The sequence below is a fragment of the Mercenaria mercenaria genome, chromosome 6 (assembly GCF_021730395.1).
Source record: "Mercenaria mercenaria strain notata chromosome 6, MADL_Memer_1, whole genome shotgun sequence".
Taxonomy (NCBI): Eukaryota; Metazoa; Mollusca; class Bivalvia; order Venerida; family Veneridae; genus Mercenaria; species Mercenaria mercenaria.
Window position 1 is genome coordinate 12,253,992 of NC_069366.1, and position 23,377 is coordinate 12,277,368.

Below are 23,377 nucleotides of genomic sequence, written 5' to 3' on the forward strand. Positions count from 1 at the left end.
GCTATAATTTCATATTAAAGCAGTTTAAAAGGCTAATCCACATGCATTCGGCGGTACCCATGCGTTAAATAATGGCCGCAGATTTTTTACTAGTGCCGTAGGTTAAATGTATTTATTTTCGTCTAAGCATGTATAACTGATTCTAAATATTTATTCAGTGTTGTATTGTTCATGATATTTCATTCAATTACGCTAGAGGAGTCTGTGTAATTCATTGGGGAAGTGATTGGTGGTGATGTTTTCACTACGGTAAACCAATATATCACATGTTTGAAGGTTTTCCTACATTACACTCCAATAAAATAAGATTGAAATGTTTGCTATGCAAACGGCTGTCATTCGATTAAACTTGACACAGGGACATGTTGAACGTCCAAATATTAAAAGGCGCCCTGTGCAAGTTTAATGTTATTGAACTAGGCCTGTCTTAGGAAAGGAAGTGTCTAGGGGTACGGATCCATACCTCTAGACAAGCCTGTTAGGGGTTTTCTAGGGATACGGACCTCCTTTTTATAGAGATTTAGGGTTATTTTCATCTTAATTTTTTTTTTTAAATGAAATAACAAATAAGGCTTAACCAGTACTCACTGGAAAACATTGATCTAAATGGTTGGAAGTGTCTAGCCGTCCGATAACCGGACGTCTAGCCTGCGTTCTAGTCATCCGGTTACAGGACAGCTAGCAAATCCTCGGGATTTTCTAGTTGTCCAGTAATTGATTTTTTAATGAATAAATAATGATTTTATTTAAGATATCCATACTTATCTGTAAACAACATATTGTGTGAATACATACCAAAGTATATTTTTCAACTGATTTTTCAGTCGATAAAACGAATGAGATCGTGTTTGTGTACAAATCCGTTGATCTTCTATTTTTAGAAATGATAAAACATTGATTGCCGAATGTAAAAAGTGTTGTTTTTCTAATGGCCTAAATTTAAATTCTTAAAACACAAATTTATAAACATTTTTTGATAAATGGAAATTCATTAATTAATTTTGACTATTATTTCGAAATAAAATGGATTAATTATGAACGCTTAACTACCGTTTTTCTAAAAGTTTTGAACATCACACTGCCACTATTGAAATTAAATGTCATTTAAAACAGTTACTCATTAAAAAAATATTTGAATACTAAAATATAAAAATTGTAAGTACAGTCAAACTCGCTTTATATGAACTCATCCGGACCTGGGAAATGTGTTCGTATCAAACGAAATTCGTATTAATGAATGTATGGCTCACTGGATAATTTGTCCTAGGAAGTTGGGCAGTATCGCCGGTATCATCGGTAAATAGATTCCGATATATGGAAGTAGTTAATAGTTTTAAACTGATTAAGTTAATTTATTCAGATACATTAAAATAACTCAACAAAAGTCATACTTAAACACGTAAAACTGTATGAATTTAGATTTTAACATGCGGTCGAGGTCCAAAGCACCAATTTATATCCACCGCCAACATTATTCCCATTATGAAGCTTGTACTATATAATCATTCTTTAAGTTAAAAGGATAAAAGTTTGTATATTTTGTAAGACGTCAATAATGTGTTTAAATTTGTTTACACCTCTTTAAATCATGACCTGTCAATTAAGTAAATTGTTTTATATTGACATCATGCACAATGGACCGAGTGTTTGTTTTTGAATAAGTGTGAACTACTCCATTGTCCAATTACCTCGCGGCACAAGGTTAACATTATTATTATTTTCAACACATTTTATTTACTTCGATTGAATATCAGCACAGTACAGTTTCAAACTATTAAAAAGTCAAGCATAACAGGGGCGAAATGACCGTCGACTTCTTAAATTAATTCGTATCAAAAGATGGAAAATTATAGCATTTAATCAAATTCGGACTTCCAAATGTGTTCCAGGGTTCTAGCCAGGATTTTTTGAAGGCATGTTGCAGAAGGATATTTTTTGATGAACAAAGGGGTGGGTGCGGGAGGGGTGTCCCTAGTACTACTAGTAGTATAGGCGTCCTTTCCATCTCTAGTTATTTTCAGTTGTTAAAACGACAATAATAATAAAATTAACAACACAAATATAATTAGTTTAATGACATAATTTCATGATAAAAAGATACATTTGATTGATGTAAACATTTATGAATAAACTATTTATCACACCTAATTACAAATATGGATGTTAAGTTACATGTGTACATAATCAAAGGAATAATTTAATCCAATTATCACATATATCATGATTAAAGGGTCAGGTTGCTGCAAAGTGTTTGATGTGTAGTTCCAACAAATAAAAATATGAAAATTGTAAATAATGTCATACTTGTCAATTGCAGCATTAAGCAATTATTAAATTATAATAATTATATTTACTGCAAGTTTTTTTTCCCCTTCTATAATAGGGCCCTTCCCCTCAGAAAATTTCTTTTAAATCATGCAGTTTTCCCCAAAAATTTAAGGAAACTCATCTGGCAGAGCTAATTCTGTCAACTCTGCATCCAGTTATAGGGGCACCTGGATTCACATTCCTCGGTTGATGTCACCGAGTCGATGTCATCTGGCATTTTATCTATTTTTATTGGCGAGAGCCACTGTGCTATCGGCTGGCGTTGATGAAAAGTTGTGACATACATGTAAGGGTGTGAAGACTGGCGGCGTTTCGGCATATCTTGCCTTGGTGGTTTGTGTGCATCTTGGACCAGCGATGGTGAGCAGGATAGACTGATGTCGTCGGTATCTTTGACGGCATGGGGTTTCATCGGGCATAACATTTTAGCATTCAAGAACAGCTGAGGGCACATATAATCCAGAAATGATGTAATTTTTCATCAAAAGTCGGTCAATTTGATTATACCGTGAGATGATCCGAGCACGACAATAACTTTAGAACACCTTCAGGTGAGGCAAAATCAACTTTAAACAAACATCAACATTAGACAACCTGACTTTAGATAACCTAACTTGAGAAGAAGAAAACTTAGAAAATGCTCGCCCATATGGCAACAGCTGGAAGCGAGGGTAAATAAAACAAAAACAACAATAGGGGTGAAACAACCAGGAGGTGAAAAGTTTATGGGAGAAACGTCTAGGAGGTGAAAAGTCTAGTAGGGGCCCGGTAATCAGTATGAATGCTTATACGCTGTATGCTGTCAGATTTGTCACAGTATATATATATATCTGTAATAAATTTAATTGATCAAGTTATGTGAATTCACACTGATTAATTAGACTGTTGTAAAAATAAATTCTCGAAAAAACCCAATATTGGCGACAGGGCAAGAGTTAATTCATATTTCATGATTTCATTTGTACTCTTGAATGAAATTTTTTTTTAAATCTTTAACTTTGGGAGTTTTAGCTTTGAAATTGGGGAAAACATGCTATTTGCCATTGGGGTCTACCTTTAGCCCCAAATCTACCTGGAAAAAAGTAAACATTGATGCACAAGAATAAATTTTCTTAGAATTTTTTTTTGTAATTCTTCCTATATTTCTCTATTGAAAAGTTATTGGAACTCAACATGTATTGATAATTTAATCGCTTCAAGTGACAGCTAGTTTGAGAGAATTTCAGAAACAGTTTTCAAGTTTTATTAAGATTCACTCAATTTAAATACAAAAAAAAACAACAAACATAGTGGACAGGGTATAGGGAAATTGAAATTGATTGTGCTGTATTTGTTCAATGACATTATTTGAATTGTTTTAGGTAGAGAATGGAAGATATAGATGTGAAAGGTGGCCAGATTGTATTGTGGCTATGGTCAGGTAAATCTCCCAGTGAGGACCTTCAGTCAGAAGTGAAAGATCTGCAGCAGAGGCTTGGCTCGGGTAAAGTTCAGATGGAACACATTGATAGACTTGCTCTAGGTGAGTTTCTTTCTGACATTTCTTCAAGAACTCGCAGTGAAGTCTGGTGTCACTGTAAAACTGCAATTTTTGATCCAGAATAGGTCTACTGCCACTAGGGTCATTGAATTGTCCTGTAAGGCTGTCCGTGTACACCTCACTTGGAATAATTTCTTTTTTGTGAGGAAGCTGTCCATCTGGCTTTCAGATAATCAGTGGTTCTACACAGATTCTCACCTGTGTCTGATATATTGCCAGGAGAGGCACCTAAGGTCTTCCTTCACCTTAAAGATGGAAGTTTGCTGAATTACCTGAACTGTGTTGATGTGACTAAAAGCCCAGCAAAACAAACCAACAAACAACATGGTTAAGATACTCATATTATTATAATGTAATGTAATATAATGTAGAATGTTGAAGTGAAATGATAACAGATTGCACACTAGGTTGATGATTCAGTGATTGAAAGCATACATGGATGCATTGTCAGTGACAACAATTTGTCACCGATTGCCATTATTGCTATTAATATAATATCGTGAAAAGGCAATGCAGTTGATGTTAGACGGTGTTTTGTTGACAGTGCAAGTATGTATATTAGTTTGAAAAAAGTAAAATTTCAAACTCTTTGTTGTTGTTTTTTCTTTTTTAGCCCACCATCATCAGATGGTGGGCTATTAAAATCACTCTGCGTCCGTGGTCCGTCCGTCCGTCATTCCGTCCGTCCGTCCGTTAACAATTTCTCGTTATCGCATCTCCTCAGAAACTACTGGGGGTATTTTGACCAAACTTTGTCAGAATGATGTATTGGTACCCTAGTTGTGTCCCGCTGAAAATCAGACTGGTTCAACAATTTATGAGTAAGTTATGGCCCTTTGTTTATTTATATATTTTACATAGATTGATATAGGGAAAAACTTTGAAAACCTTCTTATCCAAAACCACGGAGCCTAGGGCTTTGATATTTGGTTTGAAGCATCATCTAGTGATCCTCTACCAAGATGATTCAAATTATTTCTCTGGGGTCAAATATGGCCCCGCCCTGGGGGTCACATAGTTTATAATGACTTATATAGGGAAAATCTTTGAATAACCCCTTGTCCAAAACCACAGGGCCTAGGGCTTTGATATTTTGTATGTGACATCATCTAGTGGTCTTCAACTAAGATTGTTCATATTATACCCCTAGGGTCAAATATGGCCCCGCCCTGGGGGTCATATGGTTTACATAGACTTACATAAGGAAAAACTTTGAAAATCTTCTTGTCCAAACCACAAAGCCTAAGGCTTTGATACTTGTAACGTAGCATCATCTAGTGGTTCTCTACCAAGTTTGTTCAAATTCTCGCCCTAGGATCAAAAATGGCCCCGCCCCGGGGGTCACATGGTTTATATAGACTTATATAGGGAAAAGCTTTTAAAATGTTCTTGTCAATAACTACAACATTCAAATTTGGACCACATGTATATTTTTGAGTGGCAAGATGAACCTTGACATGAGTTGACCTTGATTTTGACCTAGTGACCTACTTTCACATTTCTGTAGCTACAGCCTTCAAATTTGGACCACATGTATATTTTTGAATGGCAAGATGAACCTTGACATGAGTTGACCTTGATTTTGACCTAGTGACCTACTTTCACATTTCTGTAGCTACAGCCTTCAAATTTGGACCACATGCATAGTTTTGTGCACTGGAAAAAACTTTGACATTGATTTTGACCTAGTGACCTACTTTCACATTTTTGAAGGTACAGGCGTCAAATTTGGACCATATGCATAGTTCCGTGTTTCAAAATGAAATTTGACATTGATTTTGACCTAGTGACCTACTTTCACATTTCTCAAGCTGCAGCCTTCAAATTTGGACCACATGCATAGTTTTTTGTACCGAAATAAACTTTGACCTTTACATTGACCTAGTGACCTACTTTCACATTTTTAAGGTACAGGCTTCAAATTTGGACCACATGCATAGTTTTGTATTCCGAAATAAAATTTGATCTTGATTTTGACCTAGTGACCTACTTTTACATTTCTCAAGCTACAGCCTTCAAATTTGGACCACATGCATAGTTTTGTGTACCGAAATGAACTTTGACCTTTACATTGACCTAGTGACCTACTTTCACATTTTTGAAGGTACAGGCTTCAAATTTGGACCACATGCATAGTTTTGTATTCCGAAATAGAATTTGACCTTGATTTTGACCTAGTGACCTACTTTTACATTTCTCAAGCTACAGCCTTCAAATTTGGACCACACGCATAGTTTTGTGTACCGAAATGAACTTTGACCTTAAGATTGACCTAGTGACCTACTTTCACATTTCTGTAGCTACAGGCTTCAAATTTAGACCACATGCATAGGATTGTGTACCGTAAAAAACTTTGACCTTGACATTGACCTAGTGACCTACTTTCACATTTCTCAAGCTACAGCTTTCGAATTAGGACCACATGCACAGTGTTGTGTACGGAAATGAAATTTGACCTTGAGGTAGTCAGTAAGTCTTGAAATTTGGAACACTCAAAAATGGCACATTGGTGGGCGCCAAGATCACTCTGTGATCTCTTGTTTTGGTTATAATGAGAAACATGTGGGCAAGCCTGCTTCAGTTCTTCAGTTTTTGCAACTACATTTTGTGTGTATTTTTTCATTGTTAAAAACACATGCTGTTATTTTCTCAAGGCCACTGCGACCCTGGATTGCTTTCTATTGATAATAAATGAAAGTACAGTTAGGATATGCAGCCAACATCCATGATTTATTGCAACATTAATTGGTGATTGTTTATTGTGATGATTTTTAATTGTCATGTTTGATTTGATGATTTCAGCAAACCACCCATCATCAACTTTTGATATAGCAGTATCAGGTCTGCTAGACCCCAGTGCTAGTCTACATAACTCGGACACACTCGCAGAACTGTGTCGTATACTGAAGCCTGATGGAAAGTTGTATCTAGGTCAGGTTGTCACAGGAGCTTCTAGTGATGAAAACAAAATGAAAATGACAGATAAAACTACTTCAGTTTTGAAACTGTCTGGATTTGTAAATATATCACAGGTAAGATAACAAGTCATTCACTCTAGCACACTTAGATGTACATGTAGATAGCTTCCATATAATTTCATCAAAAGTTGGAAGAAGGGAAGTTGATGCCTAAGAAATCAAAGGTCATAAGGGCTATATCAATTCTAAAGACCTAAGACCTTATATTTCTGTGCAGTCGAAATGGGGAAAACAGTATTACAATATGTCATTTTGTTACAGTTAAACAGTATTTGTCTAAGTTATCTGTTTTTGTCCGTGCATCTCAAATAAATATATGTTCGTTTGCTTTAAAATTGTTGGCTAGTTCAGATGCAAAATACTGGAGAATTTAAAGGAAGTCAGAACAGTTTTATGACATACAGCTTAAGTGAACACAGAGAGGAACTCAAAAAAATGTGAACTGTTGTGACTGCTGATCATTTTAGGTGTCACTAAATCATGTGTAAAGTCTTGATTCTACTTAGTCACTTATATTGCTTATGTCTGTACAGACATTGATCAGATAGAGATACAATTTGCTAGTTTTACCTTGAGCTTTATTATGCTCCCCGAAGGGTGAGCATGTAGTTGCTGCTTTGTCCATCCTTCCATCTGTCTGTCTGTCTGTTACACTTTTGTCCAGAGTATAACTTGAAAAGCATTAATGGCATTTAATTGAAACTTCACATAATCATAGAGGCCATTGAGACATAGTGCATTGTCAAAGAATCATAACTCTACCTTACCTAGTTTTTGAATTATTTCCCTTTATGATACAAAATAAGGATTGTCAGGAGCATAACTTGAGGTTTCTAGTACATTATTTGCCATATTGGGACAAGCACATGCATTTGGGAGCATCATTCGGTTTTGCCGATTCCTTGTTTTCAAATACATTGTATGGATGGACAGTTCGTGTAGTGTAATCCTTGATAATGATACTGTAAAACCATGCATATAATGTATTACTGTTTTTGCAGCCAAAGGTCATTTCTCTGTCAGATGATTCCAAGCAAGATCTTGTAAAACAACACAAAACAAATGATGTGTGTCTCATCCAGTTTATAGCAAATAAACCAAGCTATGAAGTAGGGGCTTCATCACAGCTTAAAATATCCTTTGGTAAAAAGAAAACAGGTAAAAACAGTTATGTTTATGGAATATGTAATCTGTATATCTGACAGCCCAATGATACTGGAAAACATAAATATTTTATTCTACTGAAAATGATGTTAATGATGCCGATCCTTACCAAAATATTTTTTTGAAATTATAGAGCTTTTGTAATTAATCTCTTTCCTGTCGGCATCAGCATCACAAAAGGTTAAAGTTTTTGCATGTAAGCAGTTTTCTCAGAAACCACAAGACTAAATGCTTTCAAATTTAACTCGTGTCTTTGGCATTATGAGATGACCTCATATGGCAAGTAACATAAGTTAACTCTAGCTTTTATTTTGTCAAAATTATGCTCCTTTTAAATTCAGAATTTTAGGTTAAAGTTTTGCATGTAAGTACGTTTCTCAGAAACTACTTGGCCAAATGGTTTCAGAATTCACACTTGTCATTGGCATTATAAAATGACTTCATGCAGCAAGTAACATAACTCTAGCTTTTATTTTGTCAAAATTATGCCCCTTTTTAACATAGAAATTTTGTGACAGTTGTGCGTGTAATTATGTTTCTCATGAATTACATGACCAAATGTTTTCAGATTTTCCACACATTAAAGCATCTTGGGGTGAAAAAATAACTTTGGCTTACATTTTAACAAAATTATGCCCCGTTTTCAAAATTTTTGCTAAAGCTTTTGTATGTGAGCTAGTATTAGGTGGAAGGGCTTCAAAACGTCAAGCGCACTGTCATAAGACAACTCTTGTTAAGGGAGTTATGGCCCTTACAATTAATTTAATAATATTTTTGTTTTCTGCAGTTTCAAATTCTCTTACTTTTAGTATGTGGGTCCATGAATTTGCCCTTGTCTGTCCTGTCCCAAATTACCATGTGGCACTTATGTCTAAATTATTGTACCCCCCGAACAACAAAGTTGTAAGTGGGGGTGTACTGGTTTCAGGTTGTCTGTCTGTCCATAGACACAATCTTGTGCACCATCTCTCCTTATCCTCTTGACACAATTTAAGGTGAAGTTTCTTGACACAATTTAAGGAAACTTCACACAAGTGATCAACAACAACAGTAGTTGTGCATGGGGCATGTTAGATTTTTTCAGGAAAAAAAGTGCTTAGTTATGGGACTTTTGTTAATCAGAGTTATTTGATTGGGGTAGATGTCGGTCGGGCGGGCGGGCGGGCGGCGGCGTCAAACTGGTGTTTCCGGTCAATAACTTTTGTTTCGGTAAAGATATTTGAATCAAACTTGGTATGTGTGTAGCTTATATCAAGACAAAGGCTGGGATTGATTTTGGGGTTTCTGGGGTCAAGGTCAAGGTCACTGTTACTTAAAATAGAAAAAGGGTTTCCGGTCAATAACTTTTGTTTCGGTAAAGATATTTGAATAAAACTTGGTTTGTATGTAGCTTATATCAAGACAAAGGCTGGGATTGATTTTGGGGTTTCTGGGGTCAAGGTCACTGTTATTTAAAATAGAAAAAGGGTTTCCAGTCAATAACTTAACTTAGGAATGAGCTCTCATGATGAAACTTGGTGTATAGAAAACTTATATAAAGTTGTAGCTTGGGATTGATTTTGGGGTTTCTGGGATCAAGGTCAAGGTCATTGTTACTAAAAATAGGGTTAGGGTTAGGTTAGGGTTAGGGTTAGCATATCTTCTACATGCATGGAGGGATTTTGATGAAAGTTTGCACAATTGTTCACCATCATGAGACGGAGTGTCATGCGCAAGAACCAGGTCCCTAGGTCTAAGGTCAAGGTCACACTTGGAGGTCAAAGGATACAAGAATGAAAACTTTGTCCGGAGCATATCTTCTTCATGCATAGAGGGATTTTGATGTAACTTGGCACAATTATACACCATCATGAGACGAAGTGTCTTGTGCAGTTCCCTTCTTTAGAATTACTTCCCTTTGTTGTTACTATAAATAGCTTATATTGTAACTTTTTCATTACTAGACGTAGGGAAAAATCGAGACCACTTTTCTGTAGTACAACATGCATGTTACATCCAATTTTGAGTTGTATTTTGACCAATCTCTACCTGGTAAGGATTTCTGTGTGGACTTACAATTTTTTTTTTTGTATTTTTTTTTTTTTTTTTTTTTTTTTTTAAGATTAACTTCCCTTAGTTGTTACCATAAATAACTTATATTGTAACTTTTTTATAATTGACCGTAGGGAAAAACCAAGATCACTTTTCTGTGGTACTACATAGTTGTTACTTTCTAATTTTAGGTGTATTTTAAGGTATCTCTACCTGGTAAGGAGTTTTTTTGTGGACTTAGAAAAACAAAAGAATTACAATGATTACTAAACAACCACAAAATTAAAATTACATCTGCAAATACATGTGCTAGAGTAAAGAAATTTATATTGTGACATTCTGGCACTCTTGTTTATTCTTATGAAAAGTGTTGAAAACCTGGTTTCGTGGCATTGCCGCGTTTCTTGTTTGTTACTATACTATATATAAAGACACAATCTTGTTCGCGCCTAATCTCCTGAACCCATGGACACAATTAAATGAAACTTAACACAAGTGATCAGCAACAACAGTAGTTGTGCATGGTGCATGTTAGGTTCTTTCAGAAAATATTTTTGCAGAGTTACGGGACTTTGACTTTTTTACAGTACTATATACATAGATTCTGCATAATTATGCAATCTTGTGTGTGCCTAATCTCCTGAACACATATAAATATAAATTCCATAAAATGACACATCTGCTGCAAATTCTATTAATTAACATCCCTGTCCACATTAACACCATTTGGTGACACTAATTTGACCCCCATTTAATCATGGAACAATGTTTTTACTTAATTATTATTCCTTCACTTTTTTGAATAAGACTTGTCCTCTATTGATCATGTGTCTTTATTATTATTGTTATTTATTAGAATGTGAATCTCATGTTTATGCTATGTACGTACTGAGAATTTAATAATAAACTTGGAAACATGGCAATGTACTGTGTCAGTACATGCGGGGGGTGGGGGTACATTAATCACCTTTAGTGATAGCTCTAGTTTAAGAAAGTGTCATGAAATTTTATAGGAATGATGTTCAGTATAGGAAGTTGTGCATTTTAGGTTTTGTTTAGGATTCCCTCTAGTAAGACCAGAAAAAATGCCCCAATATGCATGTATAATAGACCAAAAAGTTTGTAGTGAGACAGTTATAATACCAGTAATAATAAATCATTACAATACTGTATTCATTCTGTTTGAAAGCTGGACAGTATTTTACTGCTGGTCATTTAGTGTGTTACAGTGGCCATACAGGAATAAATTTGGGGCATGGACTTGACTTTTACATGTACGATGGATGTTATTGTTTTTTATGCTTATATAATGTTATTCTTTTGTTGCATTTTATATTGCATATATACATGTACAGGGAGTGGTCATAGTTTATATTAAGAAATAATACAGCTGTCATTGAATAAAATCATTGTTTTGAGTTCAGATGCAAAGGAATTTTGTCATCATCGGAACATAATAATTGTGACATACAAACAGTACATGTATTGCAGAATAACACATGGATTCAGTCTTCTTTGTTTTATAGGGAAATAAATTGGGTCATGTTAGAATATTCAAAATGCACACACATTGCAGATAGCGCTGTTGGGTCAAGTGAGAAGACAGCGGCTGTGTGGAAGTTGTCAGCTATGGATATGGCCGATGATGATGTAGATTTAGTTAATGAAGATGAACTTTTAGATGAAGATGACTTGAAAAGACCAGATCCTGCTTCATTGAAAGGTTAGCTTCGTACTGCAACTTTATTACTTTACTTTATTTACCGGATTAGAGGGGTTCAGATTATGAATGTTCCACTGTATCTCCAAAACTAATGCAAATATTGAATTGAAATTCACATGGTTTTTGGGGGGTTTATAAAACTAGGTCATAGCATCAAGTCCCATAACTCTGACTTGTATTTTGCAAAATTATGTCCCTTTTAAGCTTAAAAACTTCTGGTCAAAGTTTTGCACACAAGTTAGTATTGCTAAAAATAATGCAGATAATGGATTGAAACTCTATAGATATTTTAACATTCAGGGTAATATTCCTGCTTCTGGGACAATAATTTGAATAGACAGGCATTGGCTGTTACAGACAGCTCTTGTTAAATGGTGTGCTTTTCCACACTTTAGCTGACTGTGGGACAGGTGCAGACAAGAAGAAAAAAGCCTGCAAAAATTGTACTTGTGGTCTGGCAGAGGAATTGGATGCTGAGGCAGCTAAGTCAAAGCCAAAAACAGCAACGTCAGCATGTGGTAGTGTAAGTATTTTGTTTTTTCATTTTACAATAAACAGAGATGTCTTACACTTTTTGTTTATTCAACACTTAAGTATTTATACATAATCTGTCTGTGCACACCAACTAAGTGTTAATGTGACTATATTTATGCTTCAGCGGAAAGCATGTAGTAATCCCACCGTAACAGTTTGTAAGTCAGTTCTGTGCAAAGGTCTTTGGTTATTAGCTATTACTTAAACATTAACAGAGATTCCTATGAAACAAAACACAAATGGTAAACATTATGAGTTGGTGTTTTACAAGGTCAGGTCAAGGAAACATTGGTTAATGCATACATGTCTGACATTTGTTTGTCTGTCCAAATCACTAATACATCTTAACCCTTACCTGCTAAATTTCTATAATGAACTTGTCCAGTTTTCAATTTGGACAAAACCATTAACTGTTAAAATGGGTGCATACCAAAAAGATACTGACTGAATGGCGAACAGGTCAGATCACGATCAGACAGCACAGATGTGCAGACTGATCATAATCTGCACTGGTGCAAAGGGTAAATTAATCATGTCCAGCATGATAAGGGTTAAACAATGTTTTGGACTCCAGTGAAACTAATTCCTTATTCAATATAAATGTTAAGCTGCGACTATGGAGATATTGACATGTGTGCAGCTCTTCCTTTCTCACCATGCTTTAAGCCAAGGGAACTTGAGTTAGTGTTATTTGTGACTAAAAAAACACCTGGAGTGCCTGTAATAAATAACAAGACTCCAGTATATACCGAATTTAAATAATAATTGTCTTTAATGTGTATATTTTGTAACCATGGTAATCCTTGGTAATCCCATCCATTATTCAGTATATTATACACTAAATGCCTGAGGACATGCAATAATTTGCATATTTTTGTTCTGCACTCCGATTGATAATCACTTTCGGACATGCGCAGAAGACCACTCCAGGTCTGCAGTGAGCAGCATCTGTGTTATTTTAATAATTAAAGAAATAGAAGAATTAATAATCATGCAGGTATAAGCATGTAAAAAAAGATAATTATGTAGTGAACAATTATCAAGTCACATATACGACAATGCCTCATACATTTCTACGTGTTTCTGGGAATGTTCTCAGCTTGACCTCTTAGCATGTCCTTGACCTTTTAGAACTGGCGTCATCCTTGTTTTTGACACACTGTCATGGTTTGTTGGTAAAAATGTAAAAGTCAAGCAGATATTTGCAAAAAACATACCAGTATATAGAAGTTGCACAGTATTTGTACTGTTACAATCCAGTTGTACCTATTTTCTGTGCAAGATGTACCATTGTGAATTCATGAATATTTAGCAAATGCATTTATTGTTTGAACTTAAATGGGTAAAGTTGGCCCAAGCGCTGCTTTAGAATTGTGAAGAGCAAGGGTCGATTGCAGGGTAGAATCTTTTAACTACTCAGCCGCCATATAGGCCTTTCAGCACTTACAAATGTATAAGCTCCTTTGACCTAAGCAGAATGAGTTTCATCAGCACCGTACCAGCTGTGTCTGAAATGTTTGTTTTAGCCATTAAAAGACACAAGTAATAAATGAGAATATGTTTTCAAATTGTGTAAATATTTTAATAATTTAGTGTTTCAGTGTTGACCATCATGTAAGTATGTAAGGAAACTATAGTGTCTATAAATGCTTGTAACGTTAACATTCTGTTTGCAGTGTTACTTGGGAGATGCATTCCGTTGTTCAAGTTGTCCTTATTTGGGTATGCCAGCATTTAAAGCGGGAGAGAAAATCACCTTGTCAAACAGACAGTTACAGGCTGATAGATAACAAACAGACATCGTAATGAAGCGATTGAGTGGAGTGATAGGAACAGCGAACATCTGTGTTGGCAGATCATCTGTTTTAATTAGAGAATATCAATCAGCACCATAGTCACAATCATATTTTAATTGTAAAATTGTGAGCTTGTAATTTCATGGAAAAAACACAAACTTTTGACTATCAAAATCAGGTGTATGTTTGAAAAAAATTGTCTCTTTATTTTTTCATTGCAAACTTTGTTCGCTTGAACTCTGATAATTGGAACTCATCATCAGGTTCTGGCGAAATCCTTGTATAATGTATAATGATCGATGGCTCAAACTACTGATAACTCGAACAAATTTTGCAGGTCCGATTGAGTTTGAGCAAACAAAGTTTGACTGTATATATCTGTTACAAGTTACATTATGATGAATATTATGTTATAAATTGAACTGATTGAAACAAAATTTTCTTAAATTAATCAAAATTTCTATGTATTGCTGTTATTTTGTTGAATTTGTGACAAGAATTATGTGGATCATGCCTTTCGGAAACGTACTGTCAAGTTACGTGTTGGTGACAAAAAATTTCAAGACAGATTTTGTAAATGGCTTGCAGAGATATCAGCCAATCTTGTCAGCAGTGATTATCAGTTTCCTTCCGTAAAGTGACGCAATTTTCAGATCTAGAATACTTTGTTACACACAAAAATAAATACAAAATATGACTTTATGAATATAGAGGGTTTTTTTTACTGAAAAGTAACATTGCTTTTTATTCTTATTCTACCTTTCATTTCCGATATGAAGGTAAAGAATTAAAGAGAAACGTTTTGTTATTAAATGTGTAATTTCCTTATTTACAATGGCATTTAGTGTGTGAATCAAATATATGCTGTTATACTTAGACATGATGTAGAACTATTTTCAATTTGCCAGGAAAACATTGTGGGCCTGGGATAAGGTAAATAGGTGTTAACTTTTGAACCCCAGTATAAAAATTCATGTTATTTTAGAGACAGTAGCTGCCAGAAGATCATTAATTGTTCAGATTTTCATGATAAAAATGGTGTCCTGTGTATAAATTACATCAATGTTATCGTACTTTACATGTTAGACTAGCTACTTCCAAAGCAAAGCAAATAAGAAATGCATACAAATGATTTTTATTGGCAATTTCCAATTTTTGCGATAATAAGTGCAGAAAGTCATGAAGTATATTTCTGGAAATTGACTTCTCTCTAAGCTATTAAGAAAAGCATAATCTGATCATGTGATCAAATGTCAAAACATGTTTGCTAGAAAAAAAAACAGAAGTGAAAATGAGAACCTGAAAAACAAAATTGCAGCTCCAGCATTTTCATATGATCTGCAATCAGGAAAAGTTGAACTAAATTGCCATTCCTGTTAAAGATTGTTGCATCATTTAAATTAAAATAAAAAAAAATATTTTCCTTCTACTGAAAAGGTATGTTTTTGTAAGTTTGTCTTCTTCAAAATAGAGATATAAAAATGTTGAAAAACTTGTTTTTATTTAGTTTCTATTGTCTTGCAAATATGTTTATTTTTATCAGTGTGCTAATTATTTGTAAAACTGTGGTAACAAATAAATTATAAATACTGACTGCTAATTTTATCATCTTTTTACCCAGTAGTGCATCTGTGATTGACCATTATTATAACCTTATGGAATGCCTATGATTGACCTTTGACCTGGTTGAGAGACTGCATGTTTAAGAAAAGAATACTTTTAAGACAGATTCTTTTTAAGACATAATGTGAAAGCATTTCGTTTGTTTACAGGATAAAGGCTTTAATCCTAAGAAAATGATATTTGTTATGAAACCTGTTAATAAAGCCAGACAAACCTTTGAATTCTTTATTTTGTGTCCTTTTGTACTTCAGTAACTTGGATATTATGCCCCCGAAGGGAGGCATATAGTTTTTGAACCGTCTTGTCTGTCAGTCTGTCAGTCTGTCGGTCTGTCCGCAATTTTCGTGTCTGGTCCATATCTTTGTCATGGATTGATGGATTTTCAAATGACTTGGCATGAATGTGTACCACAGTAAGATGACGTGTGTCGCGCAAGACCCAGGTCCATAGTTCAAAGGTCAAGGTCACACTTAGACATTAAAGGATACTGCATTGATGGGCATGTCCAGTCCATATCTTTGTCATCGATGGATGGATTTTCAAATAACTTGGCATGAATGTGTACTACAGTAAGACGACATGTCGCGCGCAAGACCCAGGTCCATAGCTCAAAGGTCAAGGTCACACTTAGACATTAAAGGATTGTGCATTGATGGGCATGTCCGGTCCATATCTTTGTCATGGATGGATGGATTTTCAAATAACTTGGCATAAATGTGTACCACAGTAAGACGACGTGTCGTGCGCAAGACCCAGGTCCGTAGCTCAAAGGTCAAGGTCACACTTAGACGTTAAAGGATAGTGCATTGATGGGCGTGTCCGGTCCATATCTTTGTCATCGATGGATGGATTTTCAAATAAATTAGCATGAATGTGTACCACAGTAAGATGACATGTCGCGCGCAAGACCCAGGTCCGTAGCTCAAAGGTCAAGGTCACACTAAAACGTTAAAGGATAGTGCATTGATGGGCATGTCCGGTCCATATCTTTGTCATCGATGGATGGATTTTCAAATAACTTGGCATGAATGTGTACCACAGTAAGACAACGTGTCACGCGCAAGACCCATGTCCGTAGCTCAAAGGTCAAGGTCACACTTAGATGTTAAAGGTCATTTTTCATGATAGTGCATTGATGGGCGTGTCCAGTCCATATCTTTGTCATTCATGCATGGATTTTAAAATAACTATGCATGAATGTGTGACACAGTAAGACGACGTGTCGCGCGCAAGACCCAGCTCCATAGGTCAAAGGTCCTAAACTCTAACATTGGCCATAACTATTCATTCAAAGTGCCATCGGGGACATGTGTCGTCCTATGGAGACAGCTGTTGTTGATAATGTTCTGATGTGACTTTGAGACATCACTTAATTCACTTTTTACTGCTGATTTGAATATGTTGGTTGAGGACTGATACTCCCACTGTTATATATGTATGTTGGTTCAAAGACAACAAGACCATGCTTAGTTGCATGCCTGAGCATATTTTAGCTTGGCTATTCGAATAATAGTCCAAGTTATTGGACTCGCCCTGGCGTCGGTGTCACACCTTTGTTAAAGTTTCGCATGCAAGTAGGTATAGCTATCATTTGAAGGTGTATAGCTTTGAAACGTATTTTTTTTCTTTTTCAAGGTCAATAACCAACCTCACAGGATCAAGTCCCATAACTCTGACATGTAGTCTGGGCAAATTATGCCCCCTTTTGGACTTAGAAAATCCTGGTTTAAGTTTTGCATGCAACTTAACTATCTCAAAAACTCATGCAAATATTGAATTGAAACTTCACACGTTTCTTCGGGTTTATAAATCTAGGTCGTAGCATCAAGTCCCATAACTCTGACATGTATTTTGTAAAATTATGTCCCCTTTCAAACATAACTTTTGGTTAAAGTTTTGCATGCAAGTAAACCAAAACTAATGCAGATACTGGATTGAAACTCTGTAGATATTTTAACATTTAGGGTAATATTCCTGCTTCTGCGACAATTCGGATAGTCTTCGCATTTGCTGTCTTACAGACAGCTCTTGTTGTGATCGCTCTGTCTGTCAGCATCAATATTTTTACTTGAACTTCCTCTTCTTAGAAACTGCTGGTCATAATTGCACCAAACTTGGTCTGTAGCATCCTGGCATAGAGCTCTCACAAATATTTAGACAGTTCACTTACTGGCCACAAGAGCTAAATACATATATAAAAAACTGTGATCTTCTCATGAACCTCTGTATGGATCTTCACCGAAACTGGTCAGTGACATCCTTGGATGAACCTTTCCAATTTTATTCAAATGGTCCTGTTGACAGCATTTAATTAATGCCTGCAGTGGCTAAAAATAAAAAAAAATAACAAGTTTTTTTAGGTCACCTGTCGTGAAGTGTCACTGTCTTTTTAAAGATTTCCCCTTTTCAGTACTGCTCTTTGAGAGAAGATTTGCCCACTTACAGCTGTCTGATTGAAGATTTACCCTTTTATAGCAGTCTGGATGAAGATTCGAAGATTTGCCCTTTTGTCGCCCTTTGAGAGAAGATATGCCCACTTACAGCTGTCTGATTGAAGATTTACCCTTCTATAGCTGTGTGGATGAAGATTTACCCTTTTATAGCTGTCTGTTTGTATGAAGATTTACAGTGATTCACCACTAAATGATTCCTTAAAGTCAAATAACCAGCAGTCTCGGAGAGTGTTCCCAGCATGCCTTGGATAGTTTAATTTAATTACTTTGGGAGTACATTTACATACACAGGTCTTGTGTACAGGGCAAAGTGAAACTGAATATAATAAACATTTCTTGGAAAGCTGCAGAGTCTGACCTGATAATACCACATGTTGCATGAAAGATTCGTGCAACTAATTCACAAGTCAAAAACTCTTAATGGCTTTATTATGCTTCCCTAACAGGGAAGTAATAATCGCTTCTTTGTCCGTCCGTCCTACATTTTTATGGAATATTTCTCAGCCGCCACTGGCTGGAATTGATTGAAAGGTCATAGTAAGCTTCACTATCAAGAGATGTTCATCTTCATGTTCCGGATGGTTGATTTTTGACAAAGTTATAAATGTTTGATTAACTAGAGCGCCACTGATCCTTGTCGTCGTACTTCTCAGCAACCACTGGCTGGAATGATCAACTTTTTGTATTATGTCACAAAACTGATCGAAGGCACCATTGTCAAACAAAAGAGCTTGTCAAAAATAATATTGTAATTTTTGTACAAGCAGTAAAGTAAAAGTACAATCCTGTAGTATTTACTTACGCAAAATTGACTAAAACAAAGGGCTACGCATGCTGGATTCATATAAATTATTATGTTCATCTGAATACTGGCACAAGTAAGCCCCCCAGTAGCAACAGATCAAGAGCCGTAACTCTGATGTTATACATGAGAATTGTTGATCATTATACTACTCGTTCATAACCACGAGACATGTATACATATCTGCTATGTCAACAATGAAATATTCCAATTTTAATCAATTCAGTGGTCATAACATATTAACTTACTGATTGGTTTGACTGTTAATAAACAAAACTATTGTTTGTGGTCCGAATCTCCAAGTGGTGCTTTTGCCAATGACTGTTCCAAAGCGGCCAATGATGGGTACAAATGGAAAAAAATCTTGTTTCATATTCACTTTTGTGAACTGTTTCAATGAAAAATACTCGTAGTAAAGATTTTTTTTTTTGAAAAAAAAAAACAAAAAACAAACTGTTTCATAGGTTTTTTTCCGTTTTCCTTGTGTATAGATAATTGCATTGTGAACATAAAAACGGCCAAAAGTGTGTGGGTCACCAGGCTAAATTGTATGTTAGGACCGCTTGAATACACCTGTTCGGACGAAAAAATGGCCTGAAACTGACTAAATTGATTATATCTGCTAGAAATTTAAACAGTTCTGAATCCTTTCTATAATTGAATACTAAATGAGCTGAAAGGAAATATTGTCCTATCAATACAAAGTTAATTGTCTAACATTATAATTATGAACAATACTGACTTTTGTACTAAAATGCGCCACAAATGGCAAGTTGCATGATACATGTCAGGCATGATACATGCCAATACAACATGGACCAGTATCATGTTAATTTTCATGAACAGATTAGCTAGACATATATCGAAACATTTTGTTGAGGGTACGCATGCATTGAATGTACACTATTAAATCTATGAAAATCTAACCATTACCTTTAGTTGTTCCACATCATCACCCACATCATAGGACACAAGGTCCATCTGGCACAAGTTTTTCATATGCATTATAAGTCCCCTTTTTACTTAGAATTTTAGGTTAATTTTGATGCATTTTCTCAATATATCTGTTATTACAGCTAAGGTATTTTATTCAAACTTACAACGATTGTTCAACATCATCACTCAAACGATATAACACAATAGTCATAGCTCTGGCACCAATATTTCATGACTTATGCCCACTTTCAGTTACATAAAATTTTCAGTTATAATTGTAATGCTCTTTCACTCTATATCTGTTTTTACTATCGAACGGATTTGATTCAAACTTGACATAGTTGTAGCACATCATCACACAGATCATATGACACAAGGCCCATAACTCAGGCACCAATATTTTATGAATTATGCCCCCTTGTTTCTTAGAATTTTAGGTTAATGTTGGTGCACTTACACTTTATCTTTATTATTACTTAAAGTGGAATTATACGTATTTTTCAAGTAAAAATCCAGCTGAAATAGATGTGTGTGTAAAAAGGGTGGAGGAAATTATAGCTTTTATACCAATATACCAAACTCATCCTGTTACCAGTACGATATAATAACTTTCCCAATATAACATTTCTTATTTTGACTGGGGCAGTTTTTTAAGAAAAGCCAAACTGCCTGCAGGAGTTGTTTCTCTTCAACTTCAGAAAACTCTACCTATAGGTGAGGGAGATCACTGCGTAGAAGATTGAAGAAAATAACAACTATTTTATTAGTCTGATTTCTTTATTTCTAAAGCATCAACTTCAAATACTTATGCAGCATTATCGTTAATTTAACACATTTAAATGCATAGCAACCAACTATTGCTTTGATAAAACTTTCACCAGAAAGACACTATGTGCAATAAGATGCGCATAATGCCACTTTAATGAATTTAATTCAAATTTAGTTCTTCCACATCATCGTCCTTATCATATGACGCAAGGTCCATAATGCTGGCACAAATATTTAGTGACTTATGTCTCGTTTTTACTTAGAATTTCAGTTTAATTTTGATGCTTCTTTCACTACATCTCTATTGCTACTAAATTGATTTTATTCAAACTTTAAACGGTTGTTCCACATGGTCACCCACATTATAGGACACAATGTTCATGATGCTGTCACCAAAATGCTATGAGTTATGCCCTCTTTTTGCTAGAATATCAAGTTCAAGTTATGATGCACTCCGTCTTTATCTCACTTATTTGTTTCAAACTTCAAACAGCTGCTTCACATAAATAGCCACATGACATGACACAATGTCATGGTGCAATACTTTTGCAGAAATTTTCCACGAATTATGTCCCTTTTATACTTATTTAATGTTTTGATACACTTCTCTATCTCTTTTATTACTAAATACACATGACACAGACTTAAGCTACTGTCCAATATCTTCATATGCATCCACACAGTTTGAGTAATTCAACACTCCAGTGACAGCTCCAGCTTCCTCATATGTGCCCAGTTTTACTACCTAGCATTTTGTTTATGTCCTAATTGTATAGATATTGTATATTTCTATATCGAAATAGATAATTTTTAAATCTGCAATCTTCAACCAGTTTTCACACTCACGTCTCTTCAGATTGTTTGAATATAACTGTCTTTTAAATTTATTAAATGCAACACTGGAAGTTCCATTAAAATGAATTTTAAAATAATTTCACTGCAACACTGGAAGTTCCATTAATTATGTGAAGATTCGTCATAAACTTATAAAAGACAATAAAACGTATATTTCTTAGGAGAATCTAAAGTTGTGTAATGAGCCGTTATATTCCTTAAAAATAGATCTCTGTAAATTAAAAAAGGGTTTTTATTATGATTCATCATCATTAACGAATTTAAGCGAGCTTCACAGTATACATGAACCACGATAAAACCTAGAGCCTCACATGACATAGAGCAACAAAATGCTTGAATTAACGACGGAAGGGTGGGGCCTATCGAAGTGGAGATATCTGACACCCCTTGTTTTGACGATGGACGCAGGTACACTAGTTTATCTAGATATAGTTGAACTTGTTTATTTGTTTGTATGTAAGTTTATTTAGAATCTATAGTCGCCGCCAGTAATATTAGTGGATACAGAAGACCAGGGCTCCGGAAATTTTGATAACTCAATCGGTCCGAAACGAAAATCCTGACGTCGGCGCTACCCCATATTTCATATTTTGTAAAACGTGAAAGAGTAAAGAAATAAGCATGTCATGCATTAAAACTGAGTTACCGGTCACCGCGTGTTTCCATACAATGAAGACAGTTATTCAGTGTAAGGATAAAATTACCGAGGCATTGACACCGTTTGCGTAACTAGTCTAAAAGCCAACGCACGTGACCGGTACCGTATACACGGCAGATACTTTGTGATGTTTCCTCATTCTTTAACGGAATTCTATAAAATACAATGCGTCAAAGTGAATTACACGACACATATTCTCTGCTAAACAGTCTCAGTATTTTAAGAATACTCTGCCGCGGACCGAGTGTGTACGTTATATGAAGGCAGAGATCGAATTTCCCGCATGTATAGTACCAAAAGGTCACGCGTGATGGCCACGAATATTTCATTTCACTTATGTTGAACTTAATAAGCAACTACATTTTATAAAGTTATATGTTCTCTTCTGATGTAAACAAAATCTCATTTTGAAACGTTTTTTAAAAGACCGATTTGATAAACAGCGCCACTCCGGTTTTCTTTATCATTCGTGTTTGCCAGTCCATTTTTTTTCTTTTTCTTTTTTGCACAGTCAGGTTGCAAAGACGATTTTCTGCACTTGTTTCAACTGGAGCCCCAACAAATGAATCTTGTAATTTTTTCAAATCAAGTAATTATGAAAAATATTTTGATCGGTTTTCCGTGTGATGTCTCATTATAATGTACAATTATAGCTCTTTGATTAAATGCAGTGACCATTTGTTTTTTACCGTGATCAAACATAGCCTTTTGAAATAAACCATCCGTCGGATTCTAAATAAAAGAAGTGGATCCCCGTCGAAATGATTTAGATCCAGTCAGACATATTTGGAAACCAGTCAAAAATGTTAATTACATTGCAGTCGGCTGTCTGCAAACATTAAAGGATGTGCCGCGCGAGCACTGATTGCGTCACGTGCTAATTGCGGACCGATTATAAAAGTGACAATCAGACCGTCTGACACGTTTATTGATTATTTGAGGGTGCGACCAACAATTTCCTGCTTGGCAGGTGATCGTGTATTGAGATATCAGACCGAAATTTATACTTTTCTCCATTTTTACGGGACCGATTTTTTTCGTTTTTTCACTTCATGAATCGGTCTGAAAAGTCAAAAATCGGTCCAAAACCGACAAACCGGCAAATTTCCGAAGCCCTGCAGAAGACGCTCCAATTCCCGAAGCTTCCCTGGTTCTTCAGCGTGCAAGTCCGCCGCATTTATAATAGGT

The 23,377-nt window shown here is 35.3% G+C and overlaps 1 protein-coding gene across 3 annotated transcripts in view; it reads left to right on the forward strand.

Annotated features, from left to right (window-relative positions):
- Nucleotides 1-15,687, forward strand: part of LOC123549620 (anamorsin homolog) — a 33,775-nt gene extending 18,088 nt beyond the window's left edge. The window contains exons 1-7 of one of the 3 annotated variants that reach the window (XM_053545121.1): nucleotides 127-249; nucleotides 3,690-3,850; nucleotides 6,671-6,900; nucleotides 7,848-8,004; nucleotides 11,618-11,764; nucleotides 12,160-12,287; nucleotides 13,975-15,687. In XM_053545121.1, the coding sequence (XP_053401096.1) occupies nucleotides 3,697-3,850; nucleotides 6,671-6,900; nucleotides 7,848-8,004; nucleotides 11,618-11,764; nucleotides 12,160-12,287; nucleotides 13,975-14,088 (930 nt within the window). In that variant the 5' untranslated portion in view covers nucleotides 127-249; nucleotides 3,690-3,696 and the 3' untranslated portion in view covers nucleotides 14,089-15,687. Of the gene's footprint in view, nucleotides 1-126; nucleotides 250-2,514; nucleotides 2,880-3,689; nucleotides 3,851-6,670; nucleotides 6,901-7,847; nucleotides 8,005-11,617; nucleotides 11,765-12,159; nucleotides 12,288-13,974 lie in introns of those variants that run through there. The other 2 variants (XM_053545123.1, XM_053545122.1) reach the window with 2 other exon arrangements.
- The last annotated feature ends 7,690 nt before the right edge of the window (nucleotides 15,688-23,377 follow it).